Consider the following 22246-nt stretch of genomic DNA (forward strand, 5'->3'; position numbering starts at 1 on the left):
TTGGTCTATTCAGGTTTTTCTATTTCTTCCTGATTCAGGTTTTGTAAGTTTTATGTTTCTAAGAATTTTTCCATTTCTGCTAGGTTGTCCAGTTTATTGGTATATAGTTATTCATAGTAACCTCTTATGATCCTTTGAATTTCCTTTTTAAATTTTTAAAAAAATTTTTAAATTTATTTTTGAGAGAGAGAGAGATAGCATGAGCAGGGGAGGGACACAGAGAGAGGGAGGCACAGAATCCAAAGACAGGCTCCAGGCTCTGAGCTTTTAGCTCAGAGCCTGACGCATTTAGCGTTTAGCCCTTTAGCATTTCTTGTAAGTCAGATCTGGTGGTAATGAAATGTCTCAGCTTTTATTTGTGTGAGAAAGTCTTTATAACTTCTTTGTTTCTGAAGGAGAGCTTCATCGGTCATAGAATTGTTGACAGGTTTTGTTTGTTTCTTTGTTTTTCAATATTTTGAATGTCATCCCATTTTCTCCTGGCCTGAAAAGTTTTTGTTGAGAAATTTGTTCATAGTCTTACAAGGGTTCCCTTAAGGATGTAACTTCTCTGTTTTCTCTTGCCGCTCTTAAAAATTCTTTCTTTGTTGACTATTCAATTATGGTTGTTGGTGTAGCCCTTATTCAGGTTCAGGCTATTTGGGGTCCTTTGGGTCTCATGGATGTAGACATCCATTTCTCTCCCCAAGTTTGGGAAGTTTTCGGCCATTATTGCTTTAAATAAACTCCCTGTCGCTTTATTTCTCTTCTCCCTCTGGAATTCTCATAATGCAAATATTGTTTCTTTTTGCTGTGTCCTATAGTTCCTATGGACTTGCTTCACAGAAAATTTTTGTTTCTCCTAACTTTCAATGTCTAGTCCTCCAGATCACTGATTGTTTTGTCTGCATGAACAAGTCTACCCACTTACTTACTTACTTACTTACTTACTTATTTATTTATTGTTCGAGAGAGAGTGCACAAGTTTTGGGAGAGGGGCAGAGGGGGAGAGAGAGAGAATCTCAAGCAGGCTCCACACTCAGCATGGACCCCAATGCAGGGCTCAGTCCCATGACCCCAGGATTGTGATCTGAGCTGAAATCCAAGAGTCAGACACTGACTGAGCCGCCCAGGTGCCTCAGGTCAAGTCTACCTTTGAAACTCCTGAATTCTTCAGTTTAGTTGTTGTACTTTCAACTCTAGGATTTCAGTTTTCTGGGGTTTTATGGTGGTTGTTATTTCCTTTCAGACTTCTCATTTTGTTCATGCATTGTTTCCCTAATTTTGTTTAGTTGTGTGTCACCATTTTCTTTTTGTTCACTAAGCTTCCTTAAGAGGATTATTCTGATTTCTTTTTATGACAGTTTATAGATCTCCATTTATTTTAGGTCAGTTACTGGAGCTTTATTAGTTTCCTTTCATGGTCTCATATTTACCTGATTAATCATGATCTTGATTCCTTATGTTGGTATTTGTGCACTTGATGAATGGGGTTCATCTTCTAGACTTTATAGATTTGTTTTGGGAGAGACAGCTCTCCACCAGTAAGCCCAGCTGGGTTTCTGGCTACATCTGCTGCTAATGATTTGGGGCATGTAGGGCTTATTATTATGGTCTCTTTTGGGGTGAGGCAACTGTTTGAGCTCTGAAGATGGAGATGGTGGGGTGCCAGTTGGATAGGACTACTGGCTTGGTTCCCTACCTAAGTGAGGCTATAGGATAGGCTCAGCAGTTGCTTGCATTTTCTGGTCTGGCTTTGTAGATGGTCAGGACTGGGTACTATATTCAGTAGTAGTTGGGGCTGTGAATTAATAACTTCCTGCCTTGGCAGGGCAGCCAGCCAGAACCCAGGGACTATACAACTCATTGTTTGCTGGCTGAATCAGGCCAGAGCATGCACTGAGTTCCCTGCTCAGGTGAGGCCACTGGTTTCACTCTGCAGATGGTGGAAGGCACAGGCAGTGCTCTCTGTTCAAGTGCCTCTGTGTGTAGGGATGTTTTTCATGTGCTCTGGTTAGGTTCCCTGGTTGGAGAGGCTGAAGGCTATATTCAACAAGTGGGGCTATAAATAAAAATCCCTGTTCCAAGGCAGTGGGAGAAGCAGGTCTAGAGTTGGTAAAACTCTTTGTTGTCTTTTTTTTTTTTTTTAAAGAGATAGAGAAGGAACAAAGGAGAGAGGGAGAAGGAGGGAGAGAGGGAGAAGGAGAGAGAGAGAATCTTAAGCAGGCTCCACACCCAGTGTGGAGCCTGACACAAGGCAGGACAGGATCTCATGACTCTGAGATCATGACCCAAGATGAAATCAGGAGTCAGACACTTAATCAGCTGAGCCACCCAGGGGCCCAAAACTCTTTGTTGTCTTAACTCAAGCTGATCCACACCCTAATTTCCCTGCTAAACAGGGCCACTGGCTTTACTCTGTAGATTCTCAGCTCTATCTGCCCTTCTCTTGGCTCAGCACCCCTGGGCTGCACAGCTCCCAGGAGTTGTCTCCAGCCCTTTTATTCAGGTGGGGCCAGAAGACACTCTCCACAGGCAGGTGGGGCTGTGATTCAGCTACCTTGCCTGAGTGGGAGAGGGAAGGCTGCTCCAAGTTACCTTCAGTTTCCCAAACAGGCTGTCTGGTTGGGAGAGTCCTGGAGTTACCCTGAATCCTCTGTGAATTAATCCCACTGCCTCCGTACCTGGTACTGGCTTTGCTCTGGGGGCAATCAGCTCTGCCTGCCCACTTCTCAGCTTGAGCACCACTGGGTAGCACAGCTTCCAGGAGTTGTCACCAGGCCTTCTGGTCAGATGGGGCTGGAAGGCACTCTCAGCAGCCGTGGGTGGGGCTGTGACTCAGCATCTTGCCCAGGCATGGGCAGACTGGGCTCTAGGGCTGGCAGAACTCCTCGTTTGATGATCTGAATCAGGCAGTTCTCCACTCTGGTGTGTTCCCTGGTCAGAGTGCATCGCTGACTTAGTTCTACAGATGAGGAAAGCCTCCGGGTGTGATTACTATGTGGACACTGCAGGCATGAACTTGGTCTGCCAAGATCCATGTGCTGGTTGTCGCAAGCCCCTCCCCTCTTCTCCATCATGGATTCCCAGTGGTTGAGCCACGCAGATTCCACTGCAGTCTCTGTAGAGTGAGAGACGCTGAGGCGACCTCTCCATGTGCTGCCGCCCTGTCCTTTATTTTTATTTTTTTAATTGCAAATTATGCTCTGGAAATATTGGCAGAGCAATTTATAGGATCATTTATACAGTATAGGAAGGAATACCTATCTTAGTCATTGTTGGAAATTAATGGTTTTTTAACTTTCAAAAATTGTGTTTTAAAAAGGTATGTTGAATTTGCTCTCCACCTCTCCTTTTTTTTTTTTTTGGAAGTCTGTATGCCTTAGTGATTGAACTCCAGTGCCATGCAGACCTGGTTTCTAGCCTTCACTCTACCATTTGTATAGCCTTGTGATAAAAGAGCAATGGCTCCCATTTCTTTGCTTATCAAATGCTGATCTTCTCAACCAGCTTTACAAGGTTATAAGAGTCATTTAGGAAAAGTACTAATATAGGTCCCAGTGTGTAGTATATACTCAAAAATGGGTATTTATTTTTTCTGAAGTTAAAACTTTTTAATGTAATCACTAGTTATTGTTCTTGTTTGAGGCACAAGGGAACTGTTTCTAACATTTTATCATCGATGATGGCTGATACTCCTTGTCACATTAAGGAAGTATAGGAAGTACCATTTTCTTTTTGTTTTAAGGACATTTATTATGAGTGGGCAATTCAGTTATTTCATGATTAACTTATTTTCTGCTATAAGATTATCCTGCATATCTGGAATAAGCCTACAACCATCATTGATTTCATGTTTCTTTCTTATTTAACAATTTTCATAGGACGTGGATATAACTTTTTTAAATGTTTTATTTATTTTTGAGAGAGAGAGAGCACAAGCGAGCATGAGCAGGGGAAGGGCAGAGAGAGAGAGAGGGAGACACAGAATCTGAAGCAGGCTCCAGGCTCCGAGCTGTCAGCACAGAGCCTGATGTGGGGCTTGAACCCACGAATGGTGAGATCACGACCTGAGCTGAAGTCTGCTGCTTAACCAACTGAGCCACCCAGGCGCCCTGAGTGTGAACATAATTTCACTTTTAACAGCTATCCGTCGTTGTCAGCTGAGAAATGGAATGCTGTTAGACTTCACCTTGGGCTTTGAAGAGTAAACTCCTCTCTGGCTCTTTTTTCTGCATTCATGTTAACAATAGACATCGAAGATGGCAGGGCACACAGATTACCTGGCCTCCTCTTCCTCATGCAGGGAGCAGGAACCGAGTAACACATTCAGAGTCCCAGAGCTGGAACTGAAAACCTCATCTCCCTCCTGACTTGTGCCTTTTCCTCTGAATGTCCTGGGTTGGTTTTTCCAGGGTCAGTGTTTAAAGCCAGAAGACTGAAGCTGCTTTATGTTGAGGAACTACTGCTCTTTGAGCTTTCTCAATTCGCTGAGGGGCTGGGTAGCCAGCATCAGTGGGGGCTGAGCCATCTTGGGGGCCAAGCCAGAGGTGTCCCTGTCCCCAGCTAAGAGGAAGATTTGTGTGGTGGGGGACCCACAGACACCTGCCTGAGTCTTGACATTGGATTGTGTCAGGAATGCTTGGGATTGTGCCTCTTGCCCTGTGGTACATCCTCGTACCTAATTCTTCATTCTTAAACCTGTTTTCACAGTTGTTTCTCTTAAAATTGAGAAGCAGGCAGCACTTGCTGATGTAAAATCCAAATAAACAATATAATTTTTGCATCAGTTCCATAGAATAGCTACTTTTGTTTCTATTGATGTTCCCAAGGGTCTGCAAAATCTTGAAGTTATTTCTGTATCAACAAAGAATCCATTATTTCAGAAGAATTTTAATAAGGTGTATGTTCTATTGTACTTCTCTTAGAAATTAGTAATTTCAGGGGTGCCTGGGTGGCTCAGTCGGTTAAGTGGCCAAGACTTCGGCTCAGGTCATGATCTCACGGTCCGTGAGTTTGAGCCCCACGTCGGGCTCTGTGCTGACAGCTCAGAGCCTGGAGCCTGTTTCAGATTCTCTGTCTCCCTCTCTCTGACCCTCCCCCGTTCATGCTCTGTCTCTCTCTGTCTCAAAAATAAATAAACGTTAAAAAAAAATAAAAAAAAAAGAAATTAGTAATTTCAGATATGTATGGAAAGTCTGAGCAAACTAGGAGTGCTCAGCACCCCAGCTATTCTCTATAGTGAATAAATAGAGTTTGCAAACAAAATGTTTAAAACAAGGATAGTAAATAAAATTTATCAGGTATGTAAGTTGCAGTATTAGTTTGCTGTGGCTCTTGTAGCAGATTCCTGCAAGCTCAGCGCATTTGTTCTCTCATGCTTCTGGAGGCCTCAAGGCTGACAGGCTTCACTGAGCAACACCGGGGTTTTGACAGGGTTGTGCTCTCCCCAGAGGCTGTAGCGGGGAGTCTGTCACCACCCCTTTTCCAGCTTCTAGAGCTGCAGTTTTTGCATTCCTTGTTTGTCCCCACTTCCTCCAGTTTTCAAGCCAGCATGATAGCATTTTGCTTCAGTCCCCACATTGCTTTCTTCATTGTTCAAATTCCTCTCTGCCTGCCTCTCATAAGGATATGTGTGATTACATTTAGGGACCACTTGAATAATTCATGATGATCTCCCCACGTCAAGATCTTTCATTTAGGGGTGCCTGGGTGGCTCAGTCAGTTAAGTGTCAGGTTCTTGATTTTAGCTCAGGTCATGTTCTCACGGTTCCTGAGACGGAGCCCTGCATCAGGCTCTGTGCTGACAGTGAGGAGCCTGCTTGGGATTCTCTCTCTCTCTCTCTCTCTCTCTCTCTCTCTCTCTCTCTCTCTGTCCCTCCCCTGCTTGTGCTTTGTCTCTCTCTCTCAAAATAAACATGAAAAAAAATCCTTTCTATAATCACATCTACAAAGTCTCTTTTGCTGTGTAAGGGAACATTCTCATGTTCCAAGGGTTAGTATGGGCGTATCTTTGCTGCCCATATGCAGCCAACCACTGTAGTTATAATCATAAAGCCGTGAAGATCTCCCCTCTTGCCTCTCCCTTTCCTTGTTCTGTAGATTCCCCCCCATAGCTCAAATGAGTCATTTCCTCAATCTGGGGAAACGTAGTTTGTAAACTTCTGTAAGTGATATCAGAGCAGGCAGGTGCTGCTTTCCCCAGAATCTGCTCCCCACTAGCCTGTTCTGCTGCATCTACAGCTGACTGACTGCTCGGACCCCTTGCTGCCTCTTGTCTTCTCTCCTGACCCCTCTGTGCTGTACTTCAGGCTCTTCCTGAAGTGGGGATATCTAGAGGAGCAGTGGAAAGACAGTTTGCTGGCCCTGAGTTCAGCCTTAGCTATTCAGTTCCTTAGCCTGGAAACATCACTTCACTTCTGTGAACTTCAGATCCCCCATGGCAAAGGGGGAGTCAATAATAGGTCTTTCTAAAGACCTACTGTGCTTTAACCTGCTTGAAGACTCTCACATCCACCCTATCCCTGACTGCCCAGAACTATTCCTCCTCTGGACCCTGCCTAGGCCACCAGGGATGTGGCCACATGTCCTACATGCCCAATATGTGCTGTCTGACCCCTGACCTCTGAAGCCTGTAACCAGAGGTGGCCATGGGCAGGCACCTGCTATCCAGTGCCCTTGTCCAGAACAAAGGGCAAGAAGGCCTGGGCCTGTGGGCAGTAACAGATCTGGGGAACATGGCCCTGGGTTTGGGCTTTGACACAAGCACAGGTTTCATAGAAGGAGAATTGAAGGTCAAAAGTCCTTGTTTTTAAGGCATTCGTATGACTTCGTATGTGGTTTGATTTATCTCTTATCTTCAGGCCACAGGCTACCCTAAAATTGGGTTCTTCTCTCCCACATGATAAAAGCATTCAACCATATTTTTTTGTGTGTGTAACCTTGTGGTTGGATTTATCATTTGAATGGTTTTTAAATTATAAAACAACACATATATGCCCCACATCATGCCAAACAATACAGAAATAGAAGCAAAAGCCAATTAAGTCCTTTCTTGGTCCCACCCCCAGGAAGTAACTCAGGTAAGCTGTCAAGTGTGCAACCTTCCACGCTTTCTCTGTGCTCACAGATAAGTGCACGTAGCAGTCCCCTGCTCCCCCCCCCAAACAGGATTATATTATTAATATCATTGTTTGTTTGTTTTTTTCATGTAATATTAGAAACATGCAAAATAATTTTGAGGGCCCCCAAAAGAAATAGAGTTTTGTGTAGGTACCCATTTGCCCACTGAACCAAAACGGTAACTATTAATAACAGAGTGAAATACAGTCAGCATGTAAGCCTGTACTTATGTGATACTGATTTTAAATCTGTTGTTTCAGGCTCACCATCATGGATACTCTTTCAGAAGCAAACGGCACCTTTGCCTTAAGTCTGCTGAAAAAGCTGGGTGAAGACAACTCGAAAAATGTGTTTTTCTCGCCCATGAGCATCTCTTCTGCCCTGTCCATGGTCTTCATGGGCGCCAAGGGAAACACTGCAGCCCAGATGGCCCAGGTATGTGCCTGAAGCTACTTCTGGGCAACCGTAAATGCCATTAATTTGTCAGTTGGGCTGGTCCTCCACTTTCACATCCAGGATTTGCTCTTGACAGATCCCTCTGCTGGTGTTGCAGGATGGGGACAGAGAGTTAGCCCTGCGCGAGTGGGCACCCCAGAGCGGGTGTCTCAGATCTGTTGGGGAGGAAGTGGTGTGCTCCATTTAGAAGAATGAGTGATCTCACTACCCCTGATGATAGTTTATACATGAGTTTGAGTTTTTGAGTAGGGGTAAAGTCACAAGGTTCAAGTTGAGTTCTGTGATATATTTTGGATATTGTCATTTGCTTTTCAATTATTAGAAATTAAAAAAAAATTTTTAATGTTTATTTATTTTTGAGAGAGAGAGAGAGAGACAGACAGTGTGAGTGGGGGAGGGGCAGAGAGAGAGGGAGACACAGAATCCAAAGCAGGCTCCAGGCTCTGAGCTTCCAGCACAGAGCCTGATGTGGGACTAGAACCCACAAACTGTGAGATCATGACCTGAGCCGAAGTCGGACACTTAACCTACTAAGCCACCCAGGCACCCCAATTATTAGAAATTTTTGTTTTAATTTTCTCATTTAAGTGTAAAACCTTCTTAGAGTGGCACTTGTCAGCCAAAAATGTTTTCAGTTGTTTCTTATTGAGTAGCAGCACCCTAAAACTTAGTGGCTTAAGATGATAATTACTGTTATAGGATTCTGAGTGTGTTGGGCGATGCCTCCGCTTCACTCGGTCCCAGCTGGGTCACTGGTGTGGGGTCTTGGGCCTCTTCCATGTGGCTTCCTCCATGTGCTGTCTCCTCCCTTCGGCTTCTACGTGGTATCTCCTTGACAGGGTAGCCTGGGCATCCTTACAAGACAGTACCCAGCTTCCAAGAGGAACAGCTTAAATGTACAAATGCTTATCAAGCCTCTGGTACGTCATGTTTGCTAACGTGCTGTTGGCTGACACCAGTCAGGTGGCCAAGTCCAAAGTCAGCCAAAGAGGGGCTGCATAATGATGTGAATACTGAAGGCATTGACTCATTGGGTTACTGATGACTGCCGTGGTCTGCCCTTTGGCCCCTAATGATTCCCAGTCCTCCACAGGTAAGGTACACTTATCCCCTTCCCAAGACCCCAGAGGGTCCAGTCTTGGGCTTGAAGTCCAGGAGGAGCAGGGCTATGAGGTTGTTTAGTATGGTTCCTGGGTGCAGAGTTTTGTGACATTCTCTTCAAAAATGGCGGGGGGATGTCTGAGTCTGCTAGCGGTGCTATAACAAGGTACCACAGATCGAGGGGCCTAAAGAACAGAAGCGTATTTCCTCGCCGTTCTGGAGCCTGGAAGTATGAGATCGAGATGTCGGCAGAGTTCTTCCTCTAAACAGTTGTGGGGTTTCTATGTGTCAATTTATAATTGACATAGTGATATAAATGATAATATGCACAAACCTGTTTGAGGCAGGACTCTGTGTTGGCCTGGGATGAGAGTACTGGCTGACAATGTCCTTAAGATGCTCAGAATCCCCTTTGTCTAGCTGAGTGGGTCTGTGAGGCACTTAGTCTGCCTTCATCTTTCTCAGGTTTTAATAAAGTAGAACTTGATCCTGCCTTGAAGCCCATACCTTGGACTTGATCTTTGTTCTGAGGCGATTTCTCACATTTAGAATCATTTGCCAGCTAGAGAGGCTGGGAATAAGAAACCTTTTAATTTTCTACCCACCAAGTCTTAGATTGGAAAAATTTCCTTTAAATTCTGCTTGAAAATGAAATAATTCCTAGGGGAGCCTAGGTGGCTCAGTCGGTTAAGCCTCTGACTTCAGCTCAGGTCATGATCTTGCATTTTGGGAGTTTGAGCCCCATGTCGGGCTCTGTGCTAACAGCTCAGAGCCTGGAGTCTGCTTCGGATTCTGTGTCTCCTTTTCTCTCTGCCCCTCCCCTGCACACTCTCTGTCTCTCTCTCCCTCTCAAAAATAAAATAAACATTAAAAAAAAAAAAAAAAAAAAGAAAATGAAACAATTCCTTCTTTACCTCTTCTTTCCCTTCCTGTACTCTATCCTAGGCAGCTACAAGCCCCATTCCTTCTGGACATCTACTTAGCCAGATACCTGGTTTGTTGGGGAAACGCCCAACCTTCCTCGCCACTGCAGGTTACAGTCTCTTCTGCTGGGACATGCCAGGAGCCCCTTTTCTCCAGCCACCGCTAGTGATTTCTTCAATGGCTTTCTAGCCTCTGCTTACCATCTCCTCACTCTCCTTCCTCCCGGCCTTTGCCAGCTGCCTGGGCCCAAAGCTGCTGCCATGTTTTGGATGTTGTCAGGGCAGAAGTCCATGTCTGGATTGCTGCATGAACTTCTATGGCTACAAAACAAATTGTCCCAGACTTACTGGCTGGAAATAGCAAAGGCTGATTATTTCTCAGATTCTGTGGTCTGACCCACATGGTGTCAGCTGGGATCATGCATGATCTAGGAAGGCCTCTATCATGTGTCTGGGGCCTCCATTCTCCTATAGGTAGTTCCCCCATGTGGTGTCAGCTCTCCAGGACTTTCCATGTGGCCTCTAGCAGGATGCCCTGGGCTTCCTCATATCATGGTGGCTGGGTATGAGAGAGTAAATCTGGAGCTGCCAGACCTTGTAAGGCCCCGGCCTGGAATAGTGTCCCTTCTCCTGCATTCTGGTGGCCAGACCCCATCACAGCACCAGCCAGAACCAAGGATGGATGGGAGAGGCCAGACCTTTCAGTATGAGGAGCGGCCTGTGTTTGCAGAGATGGGAGGCCTGTTGGCAGCTTTATTTGCAGCCCTATAGAGCACATAGAACACGGTGTGTGAAGGGGCACTGCCACTCATGCCAGTGTGGGCAGTGCCCTGACTCCTTGCAGAACGTACTGGAGGATGGCAGACTGGGTGGCTTTCGAGCTGCTTCTTGTCTTTAACTGGATGCATCTTCTTTTAAGCTCTAGTTAGGATCTGTATGGTTCTTAGGCGGAGTTTGGTGTTGTATCCATTTCCTGCAGTCAAGGCACACTTAAGTTAGGTATTTGTATTCTGTTTTTCATTTCAGACACTTTCTTTAAGTAAGAGCAGCGGAGGAGGTGATGTCCACCAGGGGTTCCAGTCGCTTCTTACTGAAATCAACAGGACTGATGCACGGTACTTGCTTAGAACTGCCAACAGGCTCTTTGGAGAGAAGTCTTATGATTTCCTCTCAGTAAGTCATACTTGCTGTTTTTGACTGAGAAAGTAAAGACACCGGGGCAGTGGGGAGGAGGGGTCACTCAGTATAGCAGAAAACCTGTGGGCTATGAATTCATACAGGTGCACATGAACTCAGGTCTCCACTTACTAACTTCATGCATTGCCTTGAACCCTGTTTCAATTTTAATCTTCTGTAAAATGAGCCTTATAACAAATAACGTCCAGATTTTTGTGAGGCTTCGATGAGACAATTACAAAAGAACTAACTTGGAACAAACACAATTCAAAGTGAATTGGCTGAAACAAAGAAGTGATAAAAATGAGTATTTCTAATCATTGTTTTCTACATATCAATAATTTTTTATGCATTGTGATACTTGTTCAACTTTTTACACATGTAAATATTTCTATTGTTTTTTCCAGTGCAGAATTTTTGTAAAGTTACTTGTCTAATTATACTGGTTCTGTTTACTTATAGTGCTTTAATGCTTTTTATCATTTTTCAAAAACTACTCAAGTAATATGTGAGTATGTGAGTATATGTTTGTTGCATGATGACTATATTCTTGTTACACAAAAATGCAAATAAAGCACTCAAAGCAAGAGTCCTCACACCCACTTCCACACCTCCTCATTCCCCTCCCCGGTATAAGCTTTCATAGATCTGATGTGTATCCCCCGTACATATACAAATCTGTTGTGTGGGTTTTTTCTCTATGTCACATCATTATACCAAAGTATTATGGGCATTCAGACAGTGAATGTTAGTGTACATGACTCCTGTACCCTACGAATGTGTGTTACTCTAAGATGGATTCGTAGCAAGGAGGAAGGGAGTGAAGCTTTGAAGCTATAGCAAATATTGAAATTGTCCAGAGTACTGTGGCCGTTTACATTCTCTCTAGGGGTACCAGCGGAGTACTCATTTCAACTCTTCATATCAACACTGCATGTTGTTAACCTCTTAAATTTTTATTATTAAGAGATTGATCATCTTTCCTTATGTTTATTGAACATTTGTATCTTTTCTGAGAATTTTCTTTACATACTTTTTATTGGGCCATCTTTTTCTTACTGATTTATTCTTTTTCTATGTTTGGGATATCAATGTTATTCTATTATATGATTTTTTTTCAGTTTTTAAACTTGCTTCAGACTCATTGTTTTAAAATATTTGGAGTAAAGTAAATGTAGTCAAGCACGAGGTCAAATAATGCTAAGATTTGTTCACTATGGTGTGAATTTTTTACAGCCTGTTTTACTTATTTTTATCAGTCTTAGCTACTTCCTAGGCTGTTGCCTCATCTTTTTATAAGCCTTTGGTATAAAGAAGAAACAAAATTTCCAATAAACACAAAGAATTGGCTGATTTTCTTTAATTTACTTTCTTTTCTGATGGATATTTTTAAGAAATCATTGATGTTTCAAATCTTATTTTGATATTGAAATATAAGATAGAGGGTTTAGGAGTGTTTCTCAATAATTTCTTATCAATTTAGTGTTCCAAGAATACAATACCAATCACAACTAATAATTAGATATTCCCTCAGTTTGACTAGTCATTGCTTATAAAATAGTAATTTAAATAGCAAACAATTATTTTCAAGTGTGTTTAAAAGTTATAGAAATTGAAACAAACATATGAACACAGGGGAAAGGAAAGAAAAATAAGATACAAACAGAGTGGGAGACAAACCATAAGAGACTCTTAAATACAGAGAACAAACTGAGGGTTGCTGGAGGGGTGTGGGAGGGGGATGGGCTAAATGGGTGATGGTCATTAAGGAGGGCACTTGTTGGGAGGAGCACTGGATGTTATATATAAGTGATGAATCTCTCAATTCTATTCCTGAAATCATGATTACGCCATATGTTAACTAACTTGGATTTAAATAAATAAAAAGTTTTAGAAATCACCCGAGGATCAATACACGAGTGCCCAGTTTGCTTCCAGACTATTTTCTTAGATTGAGAGACTGAAAACATTTTCAAAGGCATTGAGCAACAGCAGAGCAGCAAAGTTGGCGGAGCACAAAGTATCTGAGGACTAAGTAAAACGATATACCTAGATCACCTAGTGCAGTGTCCGCGACATGCTGAGATTTCATAAAACAGCATTGATGATAAGAATTCATCTGGTCCTCGGATGGATGCCGAATCCTCATTTACAGGGAAAGACAAGGAAGCTTAGAGAAACAGGGTGACTTTTTAAAGGCCACACAGCTAATAAGTTGCAGGACTTGTGTTTGTAGCTACATTACTGTGCCACGTGACCTCTCTGACACTATATCAAAGGAGCAATGTGAAATCCTGTAATAGAAAAACAGTCCTGAAAAGGGAAATTAAATATTTAGCTGTAAGCTGGTCAAAAGAAAGATTGGGAAACCATTCCATAGCATGCTTTCCACAAATTTGTTATTTCACTCCATTTACTCTCTATCAGATTTTCTGCTTTTATATGGCATAAAGTAAGTGTTCACTAATGTCATCATCATTTAATAGACTTTGTTAACACGATACAGTTTATACTTTTTTTTGAGAGCTGCTCATTCTCTAAAACTGAGCCATCCAAAATGGTAGCCACTAGACACATGTAGCTATTTAAATTTCAGTGTAAATAATTAAAATTACAGTTCAGTATTCAGTTCCTCAGTGGCACTGCCAATATTCCAAGCATTCAATAGCAGCACGTGGCACTGTTTTGGGCAGTGCAGGTTTGGAACATTGCCATCATCACAGAACGTTGTAGTGGGAGGGGTGGTGTAGAATCATACACTTTCCACCATTGTATGGAACAGCAGGCCCTTGTTTCCAGTCCATTGTTCTGAAATGCACAGGCAGCTGTGGCTCTTGCTGTGGTCAGGACTCACAGAGCAAACGCAGCGGCTTGTCAGGAATGACACTCTGTAGTAGCTGCGTGTCCATGTGTTTGTACTTACCTCACTGATGTGCAGTTAATCCCTCAAAGAATATGGTAGTTATTGATATTTGATGTTCAGACAACTGTTTTACTTGGTTTAGAAGCTAAGTTTAAACGTAGCTGAAAAATGAGAAATTGGATTTTCAGTTAATTCCTCGTATTTATTTGTACGTTACATATGTAAATCAAAATTGCCTACATTCTGATTTGGTGCAGTGAAGAAGTAAGCTGTAAGTGTTGATTATTTCTGCAGCCATGTGATGATGTTGCTCTGTTTCTTCTAGTCTTTCAAAGACTCCTGCCGTAAATTCTACCAGGCAGAGATGGAAGAGCTCGACTTTATCAATGCTACAGAAGAGTCCAGGGAACACATCAACACCTGGGTAGCTGAAAAGACGGAAGGTGAAAATACACCATTGCTCTATCTTAATAGTAGCTTAGTTGGTCTCACTGTCATCTTTCACAAGACCATCAAAATGTAAAGAGGAATGACGCTTTTCTCTAAATAACTGTAAATTTTAAAAATCTGCTTCTGAAATACTGTCAGTGTATGCTTATTTTCTCTAGCTCTTCCCTGTTTTTGTCAGTGTGTCTGTGATGTCTCTCAGTACTCGGTACAGCTGTTCCAGAATGATCCACTTTGTTGCCATTGTTGTTGTTAATGTTAACATACAGTCTTTCTTTTCACAAAGACTGTAAAGAAAAAGCCAGATACAGGTCTCATCCTGTATAGTTACCGTGCGTTATTGCAGGATCCTTGGTTAGGCCCTTATTCACCTGCAGCTCTTAAACTCTTCTGTGTACTCCTAGCCTCTCACCTTTCTGACTGTCCATTAAATCTCTTTCTTCAAGGGACCAAGCATTTCCTTCTGTCCAACTTGTGAATTCAGCCTGCACATACTTCTTTGTTCATCTTATGTTTTATTCAAGGCATGGTATTTTTCTTACCAGGGCTTTTTAAGTTTTTGTTGCTACTGTTGTTATAAGGACCAGAATCCCCTTATGTGGTTATATTTGGGGGACTGTGAACTCCTTTATCTGTGTACCTCACAAGGGGATTGCCCAATCTAAATATTATCCCTGATGAATGCATCAGGAAACTCTTTTTTTTTTAATTTAAATTCGAGTTAGTTAACATACAGCATAATATTAGTTTCAGGTGTACAGTATACTGATTCAACACTTCTGTGCATTCCTCAGTGCTCATCAAGATAAGTGTTCTTTTAATCCCCTTTACCTGTTTCACCTTGTCCCCTGCCCACATCCCACTGGTAACCATCAGTTTGTTCTCTATAGTTAAGAGTCTGTTGTTTTGGTTTGTCTCTCCCTCTCTTTTTTCCCCTTTGTTCCTTTCTTTTGTTTCTTGGATTCCACATATTAGTGAGATCACATGGTATTTGTCTTTCTCTGACCATCGGGAAATTCATTGATTCTTTAATTCTTCTTTTCAGGTAAAATTACACAGTTGTTATCTCCAGGTTCAGTTGACCCAGTGACGAACCTGATTCTCGTGAATGCCATCTATTTCAAAGGAAACTGGGATAGTCAGTTTAACAAAAGCCAGACCACAGAAAGACCGTTTAAAGTCAGCAAGGTAAGTATTTCACATTAATAAAGGAGATTCTTGGAAACAGTCCCTGTGTTCACCCTGGTTTTTAAAACATGCAAGAAAGCTCATCTCAAGTAGCTTGTGGCCTGTATGGCCTTCGGCAGTCCAGCATAAGGGCTCCCCATCACACCTTCCCTTTCTCCTTTGCTGTGTCATCAAAAGTAGCTCTGAACTCAGAGGCTTCCGGTCTGGCTCCCCATGTCACCTGCCATACTGTTGCCAGGTGTTCTGTTTACAGTCACAAATCTGATGTCAGTTGTCAGTCTTAAGGTCTTTTTGGCTTTCTAGAACTTTTGAGATAAAGTTTGGACCAAAATATGGTATATAAGGTTCTTTGCAGACCTGGATCCTACCCATTTATCTCCATTTCTCTGTCTTCATTGCCATGAGTACCTATATATTCCTTCCTTTCCAGGAGCATCTGGAAACCTTCCCTAACAGTCCTCCTTCCCCGTGGGGATTTCTGTCCCACTCCTCTCAGTGGCCACAGTGCCCCCTCTGGGTCCTCAGGGTAGCACTGCAGAGGTTGGATACCCAGCACCACCTGAGGAGGGCAGATAGATGGCTGTCTCACAAGTGCCGGTCATGTAGTTGGTACTCAATAAATACTGAACAGATGTCCCATCTGCAGTCTTGTTTGGATGATAAGGATAACAAACACTAATTTTTCTTTAAAAACAAGCAAACAAAAGGACATGTATATAGGATAGACATCATGTTGAGCTATCCCCACATTTGAAGAGGTTATTTGTGGTGGCCTTATATCTTTTCTGTCACCGAATCTAGTATATTCTTTCTTTTTAAATTATCTTTAACTGTAGAGATTTTTGCACATACACCTTAAGTAGACAGAATAGATCAATTACAGCCTGTTCTGGATCACTGACCATGAGTTAGATCTTCTAAGCAGACATGAGCCTGAACTTTCAGTTTCTCAAGAAATGTATTTTCCTTTGAGCTTTATTCTTTAAAGAAAAAAAAATTTTTTTACATTTATTTTTGAGAGACAAAGAGAGCACAATCAGGGGAGGGGCAGAGAGAGAAGGAAACACAGAATCTGAAGCAGGCTCCAAGCTCTGAGTGAGCTCTTAGCACAGAGCCTGATTTGGGGCTTGAACCCATGAACCATGAGATCATGACCTGAGCCAAAGCTGGATGCTCAACCGACTGAGCCATGCAGGTGCTCCTATTCTTTTTTTTTTTTTTTTTTTTTTTAATGTTTATTTTTGAAGGAGGGAGGCAGAATACGAGTGGGGGAGGGACAGAGAGAGAAGGAGACACAGAATCCCAAGCAGGCTCCAGGTTCCAGGCGCCAAGCTGTCAGCACAGAGCCCGACACAGGGCTCGAACCCATGAGCTGTGACATCAGGATCTGAGCTGAAGTCAGATGCTTAACTGACTGAGTCACCCAGCTGCCCCCCTTTGAGCTTTATTCTGAAATGAGTTGCCCTGTTTTCACCTGGGGAAATTATTTCTTTCCTTGAAATTAATCTTTAATAAGATGTATATTAGGACTTGATTCATGGAAAGTTCATGTCCCCTAGCAGAGACATGCAGGTGGGCAGGGAGTAGGGCTGCCGGGGTACCAGGGTGGCAGGCGCTCCCAGGGAACCAACTGTCTCTCTTCCTGCTCTGCTCTGCTTAGCACGTGGCCCTTTTTCAGGGTCATCATCATGGTATCTGTCATCCAGGCAGGAGGAAGGGAAATGACAAAAGGCAGAACAAAGCCTCCTTCAGGGTTCTGACATTCAGAAAGTGAAACCTGTCTTCTGTATCTCATGGACCAGAGTTAGGTCTTCTGTCAGGTGTGGCTTCTGCCATAGCTGGGGGGAGGTGAAGACTTCTGTCTTGCTTCCTCATCTCTCCAGTGGAGAAAGACAGAAGGAGGGTAGTAGGTGTTGAGTGCACAGGCCTTTGGGGGGTGGAGGTCGTTGTGTCTGAAAGTGAACAGATTTTAGTTCATCTGGATTTTTAAAATGCCTTTATTTCTAAATAAGATTAAATTTATATACACAGTTGTGTATTTAATGAATCATTCCCTTTCTGAGATTGGATCCTTTTATATTCTAAGACTAGGGGCTTTGAACCCTGGATGGGTAGAAGGAGAAATTGCCTCAGGCAAGGCTTGGCAAACCGCATGCACCCTGAGGTCGAAACCAGCCCACCACTTTTTTTTTTTTTTTTTTTAATAAAATTTTAATGGAACACAGGCACATCTATTTGTTTAGGTATTTCATGCTACAACTGTAGAGTTGAGCAGTTGGGACAGAAACTGTATGGTCCATAAAGCTGAAAATATTTACTACCTGGCCTGTTATAGAACAAGTGTGCTGATAACTGGCCGAGGACTGAATGAGGAACTAGGAACGAGGGGGCAGGTGTGGCTGAGGCCAGTTCAGGCGAGCCTTTGAGAGGCACCAATGGAAGGCGGTAACAGAAGTTTCTTCCATCTAATACAGAATAATGTGCTGCCCCAGAGAACTGGGGACTGCAGCCTGGGGCCAGACAGATTCACAGCAGCTGTAGGTCTTACACTGCACATGAATCAGGAGTGGAGGAGGGCTGTTGGCTGAGATGTGGTTGCTGTCCTTGGGTCTTTCTTACTGCCTGGCTGGGGATGCACTGGTGGCAAATGCATTTTTCTCCTAGTAAGATGTGTTCATTTTGCCTGGTCCTTTCAGTTTTCCTGTCCTTTAGTTGTTTATCCATTTATTCAGCAGATGTTGGTTTGAGACCAGGCTTCGTGCAAGGTACTATCACAGTGTGTACAAAACCAGCGACTCATCCCTCCCATGAAGATTAGGTCTTCCTGGGGGCGAGACAGCGTAAATAAGAAAAGAAGAGTGTATGAGATAGTGGTAGTGATCCAGAGACAGACACAGAGGAGGGACACAGGTTGTGGATGGGGGTACGGTTTCAGGTGGGCTCTCCAGGTTTTGGGGTCGAACTTGTTGGGATTGACCATGGAACCATCAAGGGGCAAAGGGAGATGGGAGCACAGGGCATGCGGGACAAGCTCTTGTCAGAATTACAGGTCTTTTTAAGGACTTGAACTTTTTTACTCCCTGGGAGTAGAGGGGGAGCTGCAGAAAGGTGTGATCTCATTTATGTTAATATTTTAAAAGCAGAGCCAATGTGATTTGTTAATGAGTCCATTGTGCAGTGAAAGACAGGAGTCAGGGGTACTCCTTAGTTTTTGACAATGGGATGAGTGGCATTGCTATCATTTGAGATGAAGAAAATTGTAGGTAGAGCAGACCTGGAAGGGAATATGAAGAGCCCAGTGTGACATATGACATTGGAGGTTTCTTTAATGTACAAATGCAGGTCCCAAGTAAGCAGTAAGATGTTTGGGAGTATAATATATGTGGAGTACATGGGAGAAGTCCCAGCTAGAAATCTAAGTTGGGGGATTCTGTTTAAAGTCACAGGATTGAGGTCACCAGGAGACAAGCATTGTAAGGACTGAGCCCTGAGTACCCCAGGGTTTGGAGGCTGAGGCAATGAAGATGGGCTGGCAAAAGAGGGGGCTGAGGTGGTATTCTGGAAACCAAGGAAGTAAGTGTTTGTAGAACCCAGGCTGGCCAGTTCTGTCGATTTGTCCAATGTGTCCACTGGGTCTTATTTCAACCTAACATTTATCTGTTTCCATTTTAGAATGAGGAGAAACCTGTGCAAATGATGTTTAAAAAATCCACCTTTAAAATAACCTATATTGGAGAAATATTCACCCAAATTCTGGTGCTTCCCTATGCGGGTAAAGAGCTGAATATGATCATCATGCTTCCAGATGAAAACATCGATTTGAAAACGGTAACAAATGCTGAGCAATAATCACGCTATGATGGCAAGGGGATCGTGTGAACAGTTTCTAAAGCTATTGTCACTTCCTGTTACTGTTGTCTCGCCCTGCAAAGCCCAGAGCATTCACATCCCAGCAGATAGTTCTGTTGGGCAGCACGGGTCTGGATCTAAAAATCTTCAACTGTCTTCTAGGTGGAGAAAGAAATCACTTATGAGAAATTCACAGAATGGACGAGGCCAGACATGCTGGATGAAGAAGAGGTGGAAGTGTTCCTCCCTAGATTCAAACTGGAGGAGAATTACAACATGGAGAATGTCCTTTGCACGCTGGGCATGACCGATGCCTTCGAGCAGGCCAAGGCAGACTTTTCTGGAATGTCGTCCAGGAAAGACCTGTATCTGTCCAGGGTGGTGCACAAGTCCTTTGTGGAGGTCAATGAGGAAGGCACGGAGGCTGCGGCCGCCACTGCGGCCATCATGATGTTGCGATGTGCAAGAATCATGCCCAGGTTCTGTGCCGACCACCCCTTCCTTTTCTTCATCCAGCACAGCAAAACCAACAGTATCCTGTTCTGTGGCCGATTCTCCTCCCCGTAAGGAGATGGTTGGCACTGTTCGTGGTCCTTCTCCTCTCTCCTGCTGACCCACTTTTCCTCTGACACTTCACAATGTGCCTACAATGCAAAGTGACCTTTGGTGACAATCCAAAAATAAAAGTCCCCGTTTTGAAATCCCATGTTCTGGACTCATGTATGTTCGTGTGTTCACATGTCTGATGTTCTCTAGGATCCGAAACTGCCATTCAGGAAAGTCTGTGCTCATGTCGGCCGGGCCAGCACTAGCTGCTTAGCAAATCCCCCTGCTCTGAGAGGTCCCATCCATGCTCGTAGCCGCGAGGCCCTCAGGTCTTCAGTTGGGCAGAGTGTGGCTCTTTTCCAGGCACAAGAGGGTACCTGGTGCCTTTCTCTTCTCTCTTCGATGGCACTGTCAGTGACACACCCTGTGAGGAGCTGCAGGCCTTGGAGACCCCCTGTGGTGAGCTCTATCCCAAAACTTGTTGCAAGCAAGTGTCCCAGAAGCCTGCAGAGAAGCAGGGAGAGCAGTTAACTTAGGAGAGAAAGCAGTCCCATTGGCCACCTGTGTTTCTGCTTTTCTTCTGTGATTGTAGCTTGCAATCCTAGAGATCTGTGGCCACACACCTATCCAGATGGCCAATAGCCAGTTTCCCTGAACTTTTTTTTTTAATTTTTAAATTGTTTTTATTATTTATTTTGAGAGAGAGATACAGAGTGTGAGAGGGGGAGGGGTGGTGAGAGAAGGAGATGCAGAATCCAAAGCAGGCTCCAGGTTCCCAGCCCTCAGCACAGAGCCCAGTGCGGGGCTGGAACCCATGAACCATGAGATCATGACCTGAGCTGAAATCAGACGCTCAACCAACTGAGCCACCCAGGCACCTCTCCCTGAGCATTTTAAATTGCCACCAGGGGCCGGAGATGATTAGGCAGGTTCTGTTCACAGTGGTGCAGTCTAAGTCCACGTCCTGAGTTGTAAATACCAGACAGTTTTGTTTTACTGCAAGTATTAGAGACAAGGTGGCTAAGGTTTCTGTGGCCACTTGTGTTACTTGCTAGAAACATGATCACCGTGCTCAGTGACACTGGAACCTATCGACGGGTGAGGTTCAGGTTCAAGTGGGAGGGCTGTGCTGTGTTTTGGGGACACCCTCAAGGACTTCGTCCAGGACCTATCCTGATGCAATCAGAACTTCACTGATGCGATTTGTATTTCCCTTCTGTTGCTGGTCCGCTTTCTCCATTGTACCCAAGCCAACAACTTAGCCGTGGGGAGAGGCTGGTGATGAGGGAAACAAAGGCAAGAGAAATGTAGCTTAAAATTAAATCTCCTTGCAGCTTGCAGCCGGCTGGTAAACACCTGAAACATACAGAGTGTGACCTTCCTAAAGAAATTCATGCTGCCTTAGTGCCTTTATGTTTTATTAAAGTGAAAAGCAACCTTATCTTAGCAGCTAGCCCCTCAAGGTCCTAAAAGCCTTGCTTCAAAATTCCTTAAAAACTTATCTCCATCCCTTCCCCCTACACACTTAGAAGTATATAATCAGTCACTCCTCACAATCCCAGGGCCGCTCTTTCTGCCCACTGGTCCTGTCCATATGCTATAATAAAAATCACCTTTTTGCACCAAAAACGTCTCAAGAATTCTTAACCATTTGCTCACAAACCACGCTTCATAATTTAATCAGCTGGGACTGAAAGAAACAATGTTATGAGTGGTTTGAGAAGACAAAAGAGGGGCTATGTGGGGTTGCTGGTTGGGTCACTGTCATACCCCTATCCCCACCCCCCCACCTGCTGTGCCCCAGCACTGTGTGTGTTTGCTGCTCTCTGGAGAACTGTCAGGCTGTGTCAGTAGTAAGTTACAAACGTGAACAGTGGCCGTCAGACCACTAGACCTATAGACCTATAATACAGTAAGACCTTAACCATGTGAAAAGTCACAACGCACACAGAATAAACATGCATGCTGCTCTAAGAGCTCCCACAGAATTGTCTCTAAAACTGTAGCTATCAAATTGCCTTTGAATGGTCACTCACTCAATATCTAATTTTAGTAAAAGGCACAGTCACCTGAATAATGTTTCCACATCTTTTATGAAACTGCACCAGAAGACATTTCCATTATGTTCTGCAGTTTCCTGTAAGGATCTACAACATAAAATCCTCCCAGAATTTAATTCTAGGAGGAAGTTGGTCCCACCCATTCACAAAGGTTTACGAAGTACCTGATTTGCATTAGGTGTTTTACATAGATTATTTTATTTGATCCTCAGCAATGAATAAACCCAGGAGGAATTTGAGGCCCAGCGAGTTAAGTAACGTGAACAATTTCTTGCAACCAGCAAAGGGACAGAACTCCAAACTTCTCCTTCTGGGGGGCTGAGTGGAGACCGAAGCTCCCGCCAGGACAATCAGCAAAGCTGCGCAGGAGAGCAGGAAATGTTCCAGCCTCCAACGGGAAGTCTCGCCTCTTGGCTTCTGTTTTACCATCCGGAAAAGCGGGGCTGGGACAATTCTAGCCCCGAAAACACATGAAACTGGATCCTGGACAAGGGCCCTGAGTGTGAAACTAGAGCCGGGTGGGCAGGCTCTAGGCA

General features: G+C 43.8%; 1 protein-coding gene across 3 annotated transcripts in view; it reads left to right on the forward strand.

Moving 5' to 3' along the window:
• The window catches only part of SERPINB6 (serpin family B member 6), a 30881-nt gene extending 11071 nt beyond the window's left edge, over positions 1-19810 (forward strand). For all 3 annotated transcript variants that reach the window (XM_058733179.1, XM_058733178.1, XM_058733180.1), the window contains exons 2-7: positions 7362-7536; positions 10608-10754; positions 13946-14063; positions 15113-15255; positions 18928-19083; positions 19267-19810. In XM_058733179.1, coding sequence (XP_058589162.1) covers positions 7372-7536; positions 10608-10754; positions 13946-14063; positions 15113-15255; positions 18928-19083; positions 19267-19671 — 1134 coding nt within the window. In that variant the 5' untranslated portion in view covers positions 7362-7371 and the 3' untranslated portion in view covers positions 19672-19810. The remainder of the gene's footprint in view (positions 1-7361; positions 7537-10607; positions 10755-13945; positions 14064-15112; positions 15256-18927; positions 19084-19266) is intronic.
• Positions 19811-22246: the final 2436 nt, after the last annotated feature.

The sequence above is a fragment of the Neofelis nebulosa genome, chromosome 6, assembly GCF_028018385.1.
Source record: "Neofelis nebulosa isolate mNeoNeb1 chromosome 6, mNeoNeb1.pri, whole genome shotgun sequence".
NCBI classification, from domain to species: domain Eukaryota; kingdom Metazoa; phylum Chordata; class Mammalia; order Carnivora; family Felidae; genus Neofelis; species Neofelis nebulosa.